Source organism: Haliaeetus leucocephalus, unplaced genomic scaffold (genome assembly GCF_000737465.1).
Source record: "Haliaeetus leucocephalus isolate CR32 unplaced genomic scaffold, Haliaeetus_leucocephalus-4.0 Scaffold182, whole genome shotgun sequence".
In the NCBI taxonomy this organism is placed as follows: Eukaryota; Metazoa; Chordata; class Aves; order Accipitriformes; family Accipitridae; genus Haliaeetus; species Haliaeetus leucocephalus.
Genome location: NW_010972618.1, coordinates 258420 through 275951, shown reverse-complemented (window position 1 = coordinate 275951; position 17532 = coordinate 258420). Strand labels below are relative to the sequence as shown.

The 17532-nt window shown below is 52.4% G+C and overlaps 1 protein-coding gene across 1 annotated transcript in view; it reads right to left on the bottom strand.

Annotated features, from left to right (window-relative positions):
• The window catches only part of LOC104829948 (rho GTPase-activating protein 39-like), a 41029-nt gene that overhangs the window by 11826 nt on the left and 11671 nt on the right, over positions 1-17532 (bottom strand). Inside the window, exons 2-4 of the mRNA XM_010564523.1 lie at positions 16072-16470; positions 5443-6748; positions 962-1508 (exon numbers count right to left, since the gene is read on the bottom strand). Of these exons, the coding sequence (XP_010562825.1) occupies positions 962-1508; positions 5443-6748; positions 16072-16470 (2252 nt within the window). The remainder of the gene's footprint in view (positions 1-961; positions 1509-5442; positions 6749-16071; positions 16471-17532) is intronic.

The window sequence follows — 17532 nt, the reverse complement described above, 5'->3', positions numbered from 1 at the left end:
ACTCCTGGGCCAAGCATAGCTGGAGCGAATGGTTTTGGGGAGAAGTGACAAGGGTTTAGGATCCTTATGAAAACCCAAACCAGTGTTGCACATCCAGAAGTTCAGTGAAGGAACCCCATGTCAAGGCTACAAGCATGAAACAAGGCAAAGGTTGGCACTGCACCACTGCTTACTAGCAGGGGCAGAGAGGTGCTGGGGCAGAACTTCTCCACCTGCTCTGCAGACCTGTGGGGGCTTTAATCTGCATTTGAAACCCCAAATGGAAACAGGTGCTCTGGTTTCTCACCTGAGACTGGACAAGACACAGCAAGCACTGCTGAAACAGCGACAAATCAGCCAATAAATACTCTCCAGGCTGGCACTTGCCTTCCCCCCCCCCCCCCCCCCCCCGCCCCGGGATGCTATAGCAATTTAAAATTGGGGTAATAACTGAATATATCCTGGGCTGGTCCACAAGGCTTGTGAAAGACAGATAAATCGCATCTATTCACAACAAAAGCCAGCATCCTTCAGGATCCCCGACTATTTGCCAAGCTAAGACCTGTTCGCAATGTTTGCAATGGCTCCCTTAAAAAATTCTGTATTAACATTCACCCTTTTTTTTTTTTTTTTTTTTTGCCTGCTTTAAGGAACTTTGAAGCAAATCATGTCTTCAGAGAACCCAAAGAAACTCTGCCCTTGGTGGGTCCAAATCAGCTCTTTTCAGGGCTGATCTTGCCATGCTGATCAGTGAGACGAGCACAGTCTAGGGCTGGCATTTCTTTACCAGACAAAAGTGAGAACTGCAGGGAGATGAGCTGGTGGCAGCTTCATCCCACGCAGCACATGGTGCTCTCACTGACGGAAACCACAGCACTGGCTGGTGACTACCTGTTTTTTTAAAAACCAGAAAACCCTGAATAAGTGGCACAACACACCAGAATGCTGCTGGGGTCAGAGTGGGTGTGCATGAAGCACTTACTGTTTTCATCACTGTCAAGGTGGCGATAAATGTAACCTTCAAGATAAGATTGAAATTTTGGTGACGGGGAGAAAAAGGCCAGACTGATGGCCATCAGTTCCCAGCCCCATGCCAGACTTCGGTAGCATGTATTATCTGTTGTTTGCCGGATCAGTTGTATGTAGAGCTCATCCCGTAAACCTTGCATGCTCCAGCACTTGGTGACTGTGACCAACGCCACGTGATTCTGGTCCATGCGAGTCTGACGATCTCCCATGTAGCTCTGCACCAGTTTGAACATCTCACATGCCTCTTTTTTGATCGTGCGGTTGCTAGTGATGAGCATTGGCTTCTTGATAGAGCCACCATTCCAGGACAGCATGTTGGAGATGGAGATCCTTCGGCGGAAGATGCCCTGCGTGTGCATGTTCAGGTTTTTAGAAGCCCAGTCTGCCATGCTGCTCTGGGAGATGGGCTTCCGTAGAGTATTGTAAGGGAAATTATATCCTATGCAGCCACCAGGCTGGCCGCTGCTCTCCTGCTTGGAGTCCAACTCTATTGTCCCAGGCTGCAATGGAGAACAGACGTGTTAAAAGCAGCTTAGATGACTCCTTACCCTGCTAGGAAAATTATCAACAGTGAGTCATGAAGCTACCAGCAACTGCAAAGTGGTGAATCTGTACAAAACATGATTTTGTGCAGAATCGGTGGCTGACATCAGCAGTTCTGCAAGAGCCTGGCTGGCACAGCCACACACTGATGCTGTCGCGAAGGGAAGTGTTGGAACATGGAGTAACAGGGCTGACTGTCCAAGTTGTCCCAGAGCTCTGGGGGAAGCCCAAGCAGGAGCTGGGCTGACTCCCAGAGCAGCAGTACAGCTCTGTGGCACCAAGCACATACCAAGAAGGCAAGTTCCTCTCCCCACTCTTCACCCCTCAGCTCCTGCGGAGCCACAGGAACCCAGGAGGTGGGTGGCAGAGACTAGACAGCCACAGCACTGTTAGCACCATTTCCTTCTCATCTTTACCCTTTGTGGCCCCCACAATCCCACAGCTGGTTCCTGCCTTTACCATTTTTCTAAGATCTAGCAAAAAAAAAAACCAGAAAAAACCAAATCAACATGGCTAGCAACCATCAGGAGCTGCTGAGCTTTGGGCAGCCTGTGTCTGGACAGCCTCTGCATTGAGGCATTGAAAATACGTATCTCAATTCCACTATGACCCTCCTAATGGAAATACTGGCCAGACACAGAAATGGGACAGAAGAAGCTAAGAGAGGAGCAGCGGAGCATGGGCACAGCTATTTGATGGCAAGGCTGTCACCCAGGTAGGATAAATTGTGTGTGAGTTGGTGAAGTGAAGGAGACTGGATATCTGCATCAGTCAACTTCCACCACCAATGGAACTGGCTTGCACTGTACCCTACAGACACACCACGACCTCCTGCCAAACAGGCCCTGGTCCTCAGCATCCATAGGAAAGATATAGCCTGTGACTACAGACCCAGCGCTTCTGCAAGTACCGCTGCACGGGACTCAGGAACACCTCTGCAATGGGCTCCCTACCATGTTTTCCTATCCAAGATAGGCATAACCTTCCCCAAATTAAATCAGAATTGTTCACAAGTACTGGGTTATTTTTTCTTCTCAGAGAACTAGGAACAGCTGCTCCCCACTCACAGTCTGCAGTGATCAAACTCATTTGCTCCAGGGACACAAGTTTACAGAGATAAGCAGCAGAGACAAAGACCCTCCTTCCTCCTAGACTTTGTATGTAGTTTTTACATGCAGCCCTTGTCCCATCATTCTTCCCCAGTGATCGCTATGGATAACTACATAATTAGAGCTTTGGTAGTACTGATCCCAAGAAAATGATGTGTAATAACTACTTGTGAGAATAAGACACTTATTTTGCCCATCCAGAACTCTCTGTTTTGGATGGAAGTAGCAACCTGGGACACATATTGAACTCAAACACCCAACAAGTTGTTCTAGGAAACAGACGTTTTGTTAGACTTGAAATTCCCACATACAGAAACTAAGAGCTAAACAGCCCACACTGCACTATGCATTCTCCAAGGAGATCTCCAGCAAGTAGGATAAAGCCAAACAAGATAATCTTGAGGTTTTTTGTTTTTAAAGGAAGACAAAGAAACAGAAAACCTGTAAATTTTGGTTTTGCAGTGGAAAAAGTGAAATAAAACATGCATTTTCCTTCTTCATGGATCACCTTTAACTTGTGTGCCACACTCTATTCCGGTCCTGGCCTACAGTCAACCCCAAAATACATGGTAGTTCTTAAATGTTTTGACTAAGTCAGTGTTTTCTTCTTAGTAAGGAGGAACTGCTGAACTCACGACAGAGACTTGTGCAGTCCAACCCTTCCCTATCTTACACCCAACATGTACCTACATGAGGATGACAGGATTAGCACACATCACACTGCCTTTTATTGCCAGCCTGGGGCACAATCATTTCTCCTGCTCTTCTACTTCGTTTTGGTTTTTTATCCCTTGAGTTACCCCTGTACCTCCTCACACTCTCTGAATTCACTCAACACACTGCCTAAAAATCCCTGCCTGCAGTTTTTTCTGCCACCTCCATCCTCAGTCTCCTTCAAACCACCCTCCATGGCTGGAGTTGGTTTTCCTCCTATCACCCTAATTGCTAACTGCTCCTTCAGCATGTTACTTCTGAGGATCCACCTCCTTATACTCTCTAGAGGTTCAACAGGCTCTTGGTTCTCTCCTCTTCTCTCTCTAGAGTTTCTCTCTCAAATCTCACTCATACAACTACCCAGCTAGTATCTTTGTGCTGACAGTACACATCCACCTCTGCTCAGCCTGTCCTAGAACTTCTGCCCACCCTCCTCAGATAATGAATTTCCTCATCTCCCGATTCTCCTCTCCATCATGCAGGCCCAGCACAGGACATTGCTGGTGGCTCAAGCCACACACTGCCACTTTCAGGCAAGGCAGCAATTTTGCTGCTGTATTGTCTGCAACCTCCTCCCCATCTTACTTGGACTCTTACATCTCAGAGTATTTCTGTAAATAGAGTATTTATTCATTGACTCGTTGCCTTTACCACAACATTCATCTTCTTACATCTTCCACTATATTCTCCTTCTCCATCCTACCACACATGAATTATTTTTCTTCATTTTCAAGGCCATTCACAGCCTATCCCCAACCCACCATCGCTTGTGCATAATCAAGACATCAAGTCTCAGCTCTCCCTATCAATGCAATGAGGTTTAACACATCCTGAAGACCAGATAGTAGTCTTCCAGCAAGCTTAAAGAGGCTGTGAAATGAAATTGCTGAACTATTAACTGTAACATGAGTTGTGTAACCTCAAGCTGGCCCTGTGCTTGAAAAATGGAAAACGCAGGAACATGACATCAGTTTTAAAAAGGGTTTCAGGTGAATGCAAGGCAATATCGATCAGAAATTACAATAAAGAGGAGAACACACACACATAAATCTGACACAGCGGGAGGTCAGCCTGGCTTTTAGAGAAAAGTTACACCTCACAGGTCTACTGGAGCAATCTGAAATGGTCAAGGAGCTTTGCTGAGTTTCTTCATGAAAGATCATGGACTAGTGAACAGGAGAAAAGAGAACAAATGGTTAAAATAAATAGTGACTTTTCACACTGGAGGATTGTTATCAGCTGTGCCTCACAGAAGAGATGCAGAGACTCAGGCTGTTCAGCAGGAGTGAAATAATTGGAAGAATGATCAAAGAGAAATAGGACAAAACCTTCACAGGATATAAAATTACCTATGTAGAACCTAAATATGAACTAAAACCATGAAAGCAGGAGGTTCCTTCAAATCCAAATACGAGAAAAGATGGCAAACTAAATTCTGAAGAAGAGCTGTGTTATAGAGAAAAACTACTCCACTTGTGCACGCACACTAATGGGCTTTAAAACAGCTGTTTCCAACAAGAAGATGCTAGAGGCACCGTCACCAGTTTTCTGAATATTTCCATTCAATGCTCAGGAATGATCGGAAGGGAGAACATAATATGAGGAACTATTAGAAAAAGAAAAGAGACAAAAAACCAGAAACCACTGCCATGGGGCCATGCAGCCATGCAAATCCTGGTGCCTGCATCCTGTACCCCACCAACTCTGGCCATGCCAACGCAGAAAGGACATGTGAGGGCAAGGGCTATCAAAGAAGACACGAGCGTCAGTAAAACGATCAGGCAGCAGATTTACCCAAGTAACATAGCAGAGCTACGTGCAGCGCTGAGGGCTTGCTGGACACGAGCCCCTCCACAATTCCCCCACCTCTCACGCCACAGACCTGAAATGCAGTCTCCACCTGCAAAACTGTGAAGCTTTATGACCTGTTTGCTATTCTGCAGGCACAGACGTGTTCCACCTGCAGCACATCCACTAAACCCACCCGGGAGCAGATGAGGTACTTGGCTCTGCACCACAACAGTCCAGCAAAGGCGTGCAATTTAACCCAGTGTAGATGGGGAGGTACCTGGGAGGAGTGGCGTGTAGCATCTGATGAGGCTGAACTTGTCTGGCTGGGCACGTTCTTTTCTAAAGAATCTATTTTCTCAAAAGTCCTCTTCTGCCTCACTGCATCCTGTGGAACAGCTACATTGTTGGGAAAGCTGCCCCTGCTCTCCAGGCCCTGTCTATACAGAGACCTATTACTAGCTGAGACGTCATCCCTTGAGCTCCGGCTGATGCATTTTTTCAAGTGGTCAGACTGAAATCTGACTTTGCTGCTCTCTGCTGGGATGCCACTCTCCAGACTTTCAGCATCGAGGCTGGCTTTGCTTCCCCTGCAAGCTGCTGACCTGCCCACCACAGCACGCATCTCGGCAATCAGCTTATCATTCAAAGCTGTGAGCTCACTGCTGCTGCCCACAGAGCCAGGTCTTCCTTGACCTGTCCCTTGCCTCCTTCCTTTCCTTTTTCTCAAGCTTGGAGAAGGGCCAGTTGAATAACCAGAATCCTGGTGGCTTATACTGGTTGGGTACTCTTGAGTTTGCAGGCTGTTCTGCTGACTGTGGTGGGCTTCCATGTTCTTCAGGACATTGGCTTCCAAGATCCTCCAAGACTGCTTGAAGCTGTCCTTTGAAGTAAGCTGACCAGGCAGTTTAGAGGCACCAGCTGTTGCAGCAGAAGAGTGGGAGAGTTTGGAAGACTGGTCAACATTGACCATGTGTTTTATATATTCTCTGCCAGCTGGACTGTATTCAGTGGAAGAGGGATTTCCTGCATGCTTCTTGGCAGCTTGCTGCTGTTGCATACCTGGATGCTGTAATAATTTGGTTGATTGCAGCTGCTTTTTTAAGCTATTGCTTGGTGACCTTGGTGGAGACATCCCACTCATACTGATGCTTTCAGTGTCCATATCTACTGGTGGCTCATCATAAATTGGAGACTCTAAAGATGGCTCATCATATATAGGTGCAGGGGAGGCATACTTGGGGGATGCAGGCTGGGGGGTTCCTGTCTGGCTCCTTAAAGGTGTTTGAGAAGTTGGACCATTCATCAGCACTAGGCAAAACCCACCATTCTCCATCTTTTTGATCTGCATAGACTGCTTCGTTTCTCCTGTAGGCATTTGCTTTGTGGCTCCAGGGTTCTGGGTCGTGGATTGAGGCTGAGCATATATGGCTGGTTTTGGAAGGGATTTTTGGCTGTTGGCCTCTGGAGCACTCTGCAGCTGAAGCAAACTGTTTGAAGAGCTCTGTATCTGCCTCAAACTGTTCACTTTGACCAACATGGCTGCTTTCGTACCTGGCAGAGGCTGCCAGTGGGTAGGAGTCTCCCTAAAGGAAGAAAGATACAAATACAGGGAATTATTTAAGAATTATATTAACTGAAGTATCCTCTACTTCTACCCAAATACCAGATTGTTAGTTTCAAAGTGCCTGGAATTCCCCAATCAGTTAGATCAGCTCCTCATTGTTTTTTCCTGGAGATCTCCCTTCCCAAAACAGAAACACATTGTTGTTACACACGTGATAAATTTCTGAGTCATGAACAGCAGAACAACAAGATGAAACAAGTTCATCATACTATAACCTGGCTGGTATCAGCAGCACTGAAATAGGAAACAACCTACGCTTCCCAAGCTGCATTAGCTAGCACAGCACCCAGAATGACCAGCTGAAGAACAATAAACTATTCTGGACCACCCAAGCAGAGAGCTGGAAAATAATCCCAAGCGTCTGCCTTCGGACTGTCAAACTATGATGACGGTCCTTCCAGACCACGTTATTTTTTTGATCTAAGTTTCCAAATGCACTTTTATTTTGCAGAAGAACCTATGAGGTCTATGGGAGGTGTACCTGGGCAGATGTCCTCAGCTCACAGGATGTGTGTTATGCTCCCACACAACCCACCAAGCCTCTGTGTAGAGCATCCTCCCAGTCCGGTCCAGATGCCCTCACATCTGGTTACCTTGGCCAAACCTACTGGCCCTGCTCAGCTCTCATGGCTGCGAAATCCTTCTCTGCTGGGAGTATCCTCTGACCCATGGTGGTACTCAGGATCCACAACCCAACGTGCCCACTGCAATATCCCAGTCCCAAAGGCACATTCTGCAGTGTAGTAACAATCTGCTGTCAGGCTGGAGCTATAGCCAGTCCTTATTTGTGAGCCCTGAGGAAAAGGGAACAGAAAGGCTATTAAACCAGCCTGAGCTTCCAGGTCTTCAAAGGCACCACTGTCGCCAGGAAGATCCCTTTGAACCTGGCCCCATTTTGTGCCCTCCTTCCATGTATCCGCTACCAGCCATCACTGAGTAAGATCTAAGGGCACACTGCAACAGAAGATGTTCCTGTAACACCTTCATGGCCACTTTGCTCTAGTTCAACCTTAACACTTGCTCCCCATCCCGTGCTGCTGACCTGTCCTGCACGGCCCCTGTGCTGGCAGATGGACCTACCTTCACCACATGCCCAGACCTGCCTCTGGGTGATGCTACCCCCTGCTACTGCCTTCCCCGCCAAGCCCCAAGATACCCAGACATCCTAACCCTCTTGCACTTTGCCGGGTCACAGGCCCCTCCTTCAGCACAGGTTCCCTGAGCCTGCCCTCCCCCCCATGGCTCTCTCACCAGCAGGCTGCAACTGCACACACTCTGCTCTCCGCACACCCCACCACACTGGGACATGTCTGCCCCACAGCAGCAGCCCCACATCACTGTGGGTGCCCTATTTCACCTGCTCCCCCCCTGTGAGCTGCCCCACATCCTCTGTCCCACACCCAATATCCCACATCTGCACCCAATCACTCCTAAGGGGGTGGCATGCCCCTTCCCCATCCACTGGTTACCACATTTTTGGCAAAACTTGCTCTCCAACGGCACTGCATTGCTGTGAATCCCACCTTGGCACAGTGGCGTTGGGAGAGGAGCGGGTGAGGCCAGTGCTGCCCCGCCGTAGGCACAGCAGCTGGCTCCCAGCCAGAGCCCAAAGGTCCCCGCCACCCTCTGGCCACACCGTACTGCACCACTGCCTTTGCAGGGCCTGGCTCCTTCCCCATGACAGATATGTGACTCTGCCTCATGCAACTACCCAGATGCTGTCCCACCCTCGGGTCCCCCTTGTTCTAGGGACCTCCCCCAGCATCTCCCACTAAGGCATGAAGGGTTTTATTTTCAGGGAGCTCTTGATACTACTTCAAGATAGAGATGCCACCACTGTGAGGAAGGACCGTCCCCCAGCCACTGCCTCCTGCTCACAGCATCGCAGCCCAGGACTGACCCAAACCCTGTCCCAAGAGCGGCTGCTTGGGAAACACCAACGGATTTGGGATTGACCTCCCTCCACCTGCCCAGGTTGCCATCAAGCACAGCCCTCGCTCTCCCACTCCTGTTTTGCCATCAGTAGCTTGTCCTCTACACGCTTCTTCCCAGAGACGTGATGCCTGGAGCAGCGGGGTGACCATCAGCAGTGCCAAGCAAGGACATGGGCAGGGAACAGCCAGCAGTAATGGCAGGACGGAGGTGGCATTCACGAGGACACGCAGCCCTGCAACCCACCAGGCATCCTTCCCTGGGGGCCGCAGGGACTTCTCCTTGCACCAGTGCATCCCTCCTGCACGCGGCCAAGCCCCAATCCCAAGTAAAGGTGCTGCCGAAGACCCAGTTGTTCCTCGAAGAGCTCCTGGACTAGCAGGAAGAACTAGAGCAGTAACATTTGATAAGCTTTTAAATGAGCATTTCTGACATCCCTCCACCTACCCCTCCACTTGGCTGTACCAGCAGCTCATTTTGCGGCAGGGAAGTGGGACTGGCAAAGAGCTGCATCAAGGACAAGCAGGACAGAGCCGCTCATGGGTTCCTGACTCGGCGGGCAGGCCAGGAGCGATCAAGTGGGAGTGATTTTAACTCAACATTATGGGCAGAGCAGCATCTCATCTGGACCACCACTGTCCAACTGTTGGGTCCCAGGGGAGAAGTGCTGCAGCCCTGCAGCCCCTGAGCTGCAGGCGTGTCCCCCTGTCTTCAGAGACCCCCAGCTGTAGCAGGGCTAGAAAATAACCCTGCGCTCTGCGGGAAGGCGCTGGATCCCCCATCCCATGAGCCACCTCCTGAGGTTATTCCTCTCCTTAACCTAGAACGTTGCACCTCCAGTCAGCTCCGCACATACTGGAACCCCAAGCTCAGCAAAGCCTTGGCTGACCCACCTCCGTCAGGCATGGCATGACCAGACTCGTCCCTTTGCACAGGCTCAGTTTGCGCTGGTACGGTCCAGCATTGGCAGGCAACCAGTGCCTGCTGCTCCAGCACTCACCAAACCGCTGCTGATCCGGAGCGGCAGGAACTCAGTCCGAAGCTCTGCCTCCTCCTCGCCCAGCTCTGGGCCGCAGTGAGGAGCCTCTCCCTGCCTGTACAGCAGGCAGTAGCACCACCTCCTGACCGATCAGTTGTATCAGTGCCTGTCCCAATTCGCACCCACGCGGCAGCACCGGGGACGTCCCGATCTGTCCCTGCTCGGGTGCGGGGCCGGGCATCAGAGCAGCAACACCAGCCCAGCCTCTGGAGATGGGCTCCTGCCTCAGCGTGACATTATGATTTTAGGGCCCCCCCTACATCTGTGGAAAAGAGCAAAGCCCAGATTTTGCCTTCAAGTGAGCAAAGAGGGATTTAATCCGGAAAAGAAAAGTGGGTGCTGTGCTGACGGCCTCCCCCAGATGACAGGCTGCCTACCTGTGACCTGGTGCCAGCTGGAGGGCAACGGGCGTCCCGAAGCGCAACAGTGCAACAGCTCCTCGCTGCCTCGAGTCACTTCACCAGGGCAGGAGGAAGGCATCCCATGCCTTGGCCCTGCCTGGGACGTGAGAATGGGGTGGGGCCTTGACACCTGCTTGGGTGGGACATGGCAGGGAGCGGCAGGAGCTCCGCACCAGCACAGGTCTCTCCCTGCGCCTGCTCTGCGAATACACCGAGACCGGGCAGCAGGACAGCAGCATGGGTTAGACAGATGGCCACGGCAAGGAAGGGGGCAAGGGGTTCTGCCACGAGCAGCAAGTCTCCCCGAAGCAGGTTTTTGGCGCTTACGGTCTGCACCCTGACGGGCAATACAGCCAGAGAAACGGGCTCAGCTGTCTCCGCGGACTTGCATTCCCTCCTTCAGGCTTAGGGGCAAAGCTCGTGTTGGGACCCAGCCCACCCCAGACCATTTCAGACCAGCTGCTATGAACCCCAGAGCCAGCAGAGCCCAGCGGTGCTCAGGCAGCTCTCGGGGGATGATGGCACTGGGACCTTCTGCACAACAGCCACGCAGGGCAGCCGAGCAGCCTTTGTGGGCTGCAAAGGTGCAGTCAGAGTCAGGAGATGAGCAAGGCCACCATGCCACTGCTCCTCTCTGGCTGTGATTCAGGATGCAAGGACTGGTCCAGGTACCCCAGCACTTGCCAGGGGTTCCTCAGTACCCACTGGGTATTGGTATCTCCCTGGGTTGCCCCAGTGCCCACTGTGTGCCCATGGGCACTCCTACTTCAAGGAGAGGGTAGTGCACCCAGGAGCTTTGCATTCAGGGCTGGTGTGGGACTCAGGCATGTTTCTCATGCCACAATAGTGTCCTTGCATGACTCCACCAGGATATCCAGGGAGGTCTTACAGGGCTGGAAGAGACAGGGGAGCTGTGCCACTCCAGTGGCACTGAGGGCAGAGGGAGCCAAGCTCCAGCCTGACCACAGCCACCACACTCCCCTGACCAGGAAGTTTGTAAGGGAACATGATGGAGAACTGAAATCTCTAAACATGTGCCGTATCCCACTTCACCTGTCAGTCTTATCTTGGACACTGCACAGTCTCCAGCCTCCCTGGCTGCTGGAGATCAGAGGAAAGAGGCACCACTGCAGAGAAGACAAGGCTTTTTTGAAAGGACCATTTCAACAGCTATGATCTCTTGGGGCTGCATCTGGATACAGCTTCTCTCAAACCCATCCCTAGGCTGCTGAAAAGACCAAGCAGAGGAGAACAGGGACGTCCTGACTTCCCAGCAGGGGAAAAGGTTCAGCCTTGTCCTTATGAGCAGTGAAAGCCCTGACAGAAAGCAAAGCCATCCCAATGCAGCCTCTTGGCCATGCCCTCCAGCCACCAGCAGCAGAGATCCTGCTGAGTCCTCTGAGATGGTTCCTTTGAGGAATGCTTTCAAGTAGCTCCAATATAAACACCACAACCTGGCACTGGCTTTCCCAGCCCGCACCCAGCTCCAGCAGGCCCAGCGTATCCAGCAGCTCTTCCCAGGCTCCAGAGCTCCATTGTTTGCTCTTCCCTCCCAGAAGCCTGAAGAAAAGGCCCTGCACCTCAGCTCTGCGCTCTCCAGCAGTCGTTTTCCTGGTGCTTTGACAGAGGTGAATGAACAGGGATGTTTGTATTTCAGCAGCACTGCTGCTGCTGCTGCCTCCGGTGCCCACACTGGAGGCAGGGATGGAGACCCTGTGGAGGCAACCCACCCAAACCCAGGTCTGCACAGCCCTAAGGAGAGCTCTGTGGACACATGCAAAGCGCATTGTGCTTGTGCGCCCGGCCCCAAGGCCGGTGGCATAAGAAGGAAACAAGCCTGTATTAGGAGTCCTGATGGTGTTTCTTACCCGATTATAAAGAACTTAATATTGGCATTACTTACACTGGGCATTGAGCAACTAAGCCTGTGACGAGGCAAACCAGACTTGGAAGAGGCAGAGGTACCCTCATAGCCAACTTCATGGGCTTCACATCATGCATCCCTTCTAACTCCCCTTCCAGCACACCTTCCTGGAATGGTAAGACCAAGCCCCTTCTCCCTCCCAGCCCAGGATGCTGAGCCATGGGGAAGGTGGGCAAGGAGGGGACAGGCAGCACAACCTGCTGCCCACGCAGAAGGGGCCCATGCCTCTCCTGTTCTCGGGGACAGGATGTTCCTAGGGATGGTGGATTTCTACCTGGAGGACTTTGAGATCCATTGTTATCACAAGGGGAACCTTGGAAACCCCACTCCAAAACAAGTCCCTGACCCTGGGAGAACCATGAGAAGAGGAGGAAAAGGGCTGGCCTGCACGGACAGCAGGGCTGGGGACAGCAGAGCCCACTCACAGCCCTGACTGATGGTGTGCCCAAATACTGCAGACCAGCACACAGGCTCCACTCCCAGCAAGACTGTCCTCTCTAGGTTTTGGCCCTCCACCATGACCACCCCTTTCTCACCTATGAGGCCCAAGGAGCTCCAGCAAAAGCCAGTGCAGCTGCAGCAGCTCACAAGACACTGACTTCCAAAATGCTACAGGCTGCTTTCAGGCCCAGACTGGTCTCATGGTCCCCAAGGGAACACGTCCATCCTTTGCAGAGCTTTCCAGTGTCTGAAAGGATCATTTGGCCCCCATCTTCCCTGGAGAGTCCATCTTCCTTCCTACTAGGATCCCAAGTGCTCGGGAGGCATTTGGAGCTGCAAGGCAAGTGCTGCCCGCTGTCCTTGCTCCGGCAAGGGAGCATCAGAGCTGGCACTGGGCTGGGCAGCCCTGGGAAGTGCAGCTGAAAACTGACACAGGAGCAAGAGCACGTGCACAGGCAGAACAGCTTCCCCAGGAGGCTCCGGTGATCGCAGCAGTGTCTCCCCCTCAGCAAGCAGCTACCATTTCCCCAGGAGGGTCAACCTCCCCATGCTGCCCGGGGAAGCCACGGGCCAGTGTCTAGAGAAGGCTGCTCTGAGCTGGTGTGTTTTAGAGAGCTGGTAGAGCAGCAGCAAGCAGTGGGGCAGCAAGTGAGAGGATGGGATCAGTGTGTAGAGAGAGGGAATGGGCAGCAAGTAGTGGTGGTGGTGCAGCCCTCGCCTGTCCAAGGAGCATCTCTGCTCCACCTGAGGCTGTCCAGAGCAGCAAACAGAGGGTTTGGCAGCTCCGAGACATGGCAGCTGGCACAGCAGATTTAGCAGTGCTGATAGAAGGCACAAGAGAGGAGGGGTGGGAAAAACCAGCCTGCTAAAAGAAAAAAAAAAAAACCTTAACCACAAAGTATTACTGAAAAAAGGACAAAATCCCTTCCCCCAGCTCTGTGGCATGTGCTTGCAGGAGGCCCCTGTTGGGGACTATGCTGGTCTCTTCTGGCCTCTCCATCTATCATGGGATGACAAACAGGAAGGGAAGAAAACCAAATCTTTTGTGCTGTCGTTAGAGACAAAAGCGAAACCATCTTGGACGCAGGTACCTATGAAAATGCCAAATGCTACCAGCAGCACTTGGTGTATTCACCCTCTGTTTATACAGCTATATCCCTGCCAAGGGAAGGAAGAGGACACACTTATGTTTGTCTTTGGAGAACAACACAGACTACAGAGCTGACAACCTTGGTTTGCTTTTGCTGTTACTAGACCAGACATCCCAGCAAGGGCATTAGATACCACCTGGGAACACTTGCTTTGGGCTCAGCTCTTTGCTTACCATTTTATGAGCTAGCAAAAGGCAAGAAATCTCTCCTCAGGTGTCAGACTTGGGTAGGGAAATTGTTCTCCGTGCCATAACCAGACATGCAACCCCCCCTCACAAACAGCAGTGACAGCATGTGATGGATGTGCAGGGCAACAGTACTCAGTCTCCTGCTTCCAAGAAAGCAGCTTCCACAGGCCAATACTGTCAGCTTACTGGTGTGAGGCTCTGGAAGAGCCACATGTCCAAGCAGCCTGTTAGCTCCCAAGCAAGCTGCCACTCACACGTTTTCTAGCACTTGCCCCTCAATGGAGTTTTTTTGCAGGCTCAAAGTGCCCCAAGGTTGCTACAAAAACCTGGGTTTGGGATGGAGCGAGGAAGAACCCCTTCCCATTTTCCTTCCTTGCAGGAGAAGTGGCAGTGATGCCTGAGATGCTGCCTGGCACCAGCCTAGCTGGCAAGGAAAGGTGAAGCAAACCCCTGCCCACATTGCATTGCTCCCTTTCCTCCTATACAAGGGGGCCTGCATGGGGTCCTCCCTGTCGAGAGGGCCACAGAGCTGAGGGATGGGCCAGAGCTAGCATTGCTTATCCTTCAAGGCACAGCCATTCCCCAGACTGAGGCAGAGGAGGCCACATTCCCCTCCTGAGAGCCTGAGACAGATATATTTTGGACCCCGCGGAGCTCAGACTATTTTATATCCTGTGCAAGGCTCTTGCACTTGCTCTTCTGGTAACACGTAGTTTGTCAGTACCCGTCCCAGCTGCCCCAGAGTGCTGGGCTGCAGAGGGATAAGGAGGGGAAGCCGCTCAGCTCATGGCAAATCCCACATGCCTGTGGCTCACCTGTGGTCACCAGGGCAGAACCACAGGGAAGTGGGAGCTACTGGGGTTCAGCTTAAGGTATTTCTCACTGTTCAGGTTTCTCCCAGCAGGGCAGAGATCATCCTCTGGATGGGTTTGAAGCTCAGAGGGGGTGCTCATGGGGCAGGAGGCAGTGGAAGCATTGCAGGCATCAGCAAAGCTCTGGGCTCTTTCTGGTGCACTTTATGTGCATCACCAGTGTCTCCCAGTCATGCAGATCAGAAGCGAATACCAGAGCATCTTGCAGGGGGCAGCAGACAAGGCATAAACCTCAGTTTAAGGAGCTCTAGAGCATATATTTTCCAAAATCACCATCCTACATGGTTTTTATCATCCTGGTTTTTTTCTTCTTTCCCTGCCAGCACCAGGCACACAGAGAGGCAACCTCAATCAAAGAACCAAGCTGTTAGAGAAGCCTGGCTTGCTGCATTGCCTAGAAGTGGGGACAAGGAACACTGGCATGGATGGCAGGAGTGCCAGGCTCACTCAAGCTCTGCTCTAGCCTTTGGGTGAGTCACTTCCCAGTGTGACTCAACTCCGCTCACTGCACGGCCTCCCCAGCTGTTGGTACCACATTCTCCAGGGCAGGATGATGCCCAGGCAAGGCAGGAGGGAGGCAGGGCAGCCCCAGCCAGTGCCCCAGGTGGAGGGGCCGTCCCCACAGAGACTGGGGAGGGGATGCTTTTGTGCAGCTGAAGTTGGCAAAGTTTCAATTAAAAAAAACCCCAAACCGATTGTTGTCAGACTGGTTTGAGTGTAAGAAAATCTCTTAGCCAAACAAAATAGCATCCTATTATCATTCTTTCATTTCAGCCTTCATGTGAGCAGATAACTGTGCCCAGGAGCTCTGTCCCTGCAGCTCCACCTCCCACCCTGGCCAAAGCTGCGAGCACATGCAAGCAACCGAGCGAGTGAGGAGGGAATCAGCCAGAGCAGCCGGGCTCACCTGCACTCTGCAGCAGCCCAACCCCTTGCACGGCAGCTCAGCCATCCCAGCAAACCCCACCATGAGCGTCCGACACAGCTCTCATCACTGTGTGACACTCCTGCCCATCCCCTCTCCTCCTATTTAGCACAAAGGGCTCTAGAGCGATGATTATCTTTCGATGTGTGTTTTTATGGTGCCTCACACAAACGAGGCCTGGCCCAACCCAGCGATGTTAAAGCAGTAGCGCAATGGTGAAAGCGGACAGCTGTACCCTGGGAAAAGGAGGGTATGTGGTGGTGATCGCTGGCCTGGCAGCACTTTGCCCCAGCGCTGTACTCTCTTGGGGCAACACAGCTTCCCAGCCCATTTTCCAGGCAGCCAGTGCCTGCCTGGCAACTGAAGCCACCCATTACATATAAACAGAGAAGGCTAGAGCTCTCCCCACCTGCCAGGGTCTTTCCTCTTCTCCACAGCGCAGTCCCCCTTGCCCTTCTCCATCTCCTGCAGGAGGGCCATTTGGATGGGGGTGCTTCTGCTGTCACTGCCAATGCTGCCCCGGTGCTGCTGGCCCTGGCAGTCAGGCTGGGAGCTGCACTTCATGGCCTGGAGCTGCGCCAAGGGCACGATGTCACAGCCCTGGGGCCGGTGCCACACCGTCTGCTGCGTGATAGCATTGTAGTAGTAGAAGCGGTTGTTGTTCTGGTCGAAGAGCTCCCACCACTGCTTCTGGTCCGACTGGCGCACCTTCAGGTTGGGAGGGGGCTCCCAGCCACACTCACCGGTGGTCAGGTTGACGTACATCCGCTCCTGGGAGCGGGGCTCGATGATCTCCACCCAGTCTGAGCTGCAGGGACATGAGAACTGCGTTAGTCTGGGCCAAAGGCTTGAGGTAAATGGGTTGTCCGAGAGTCCTACAGAACTGCTGCCTCTGGGCCAGGCAGCCCTGCTGCAGATCAAAGCATTGCTTGGGGCCATTCAGCAGTCTAACAAGCTCAGGGGAAGATGAGGGGAAGGGTTTGAGACTGAGACAGGGCTGAGCCAAATCAGCAGCTCCCTGGCACAGGGAAGGGGAGGTCACCCCCTAAGGCCAGCTCCAATGTCAGCTCATGCCACTCACCAGCCCAGGACAAATGGTATGGGGCAGGTGAGCATTATCTGCTGATGCTCTGATAACTCACATCAAGGCTGGGGACGGCCAGTGCCTGGCGAGATGTACAGGGGAACTTGCTCTGGAGAACGGGGAGGATCTGCTCCTTTTGGGAGCTGCACCCTATTGTTAATGACACCTCGGGAGACAAAACCCCTGGCTCCTGACAACGTGGGCAGACTGCCCATGCGAGTGCCTGCCTGCAGGGCTCACATGCTGTGGGGCGGGAGGGGACCTCTGGGCCACCCAGTCCCTGCTTGAAGCCACACTTGCTTGCCCAAAAGATAAATGTGGGGAGCGACTGGTGGATGAGACCATCTCCATTGCAAGCTCTTCCCCTCTTCCCTTGGCTGATGGACAAAACCCTTGATGGCCCTTTGGGCGTAAGGTGACTCAAAGGACAGGCACGGCCTGCTGCTGATCTGTAACCCCCCTGAGACCCAGAGCAGCCCCTCCATCCCCAGGGTCCCTTGCCAGCACCCACATTGGCCCAGAGAGACAGCAACGTGGGCAGTGCTGTACGGTTGGTTTTCAGGCAGATCAGCGTGATGGTTTTGTGGCAACAGAGGTATTGGGCTGCGCAGTCCTCACACATGGCACGTCAGCCTTTAACACTGACCCACCTACCCCAAAAAGCTGGCCTGGGTGAGAACACAGGAGCTCAGCAAAGCCAACACCTCCACAATGCTGTACCCAAAACCATTTTGGCTAGCCCAGGTAAACAGAACAACGGCTGGTGGACCGTAAAATCGCCCTTGC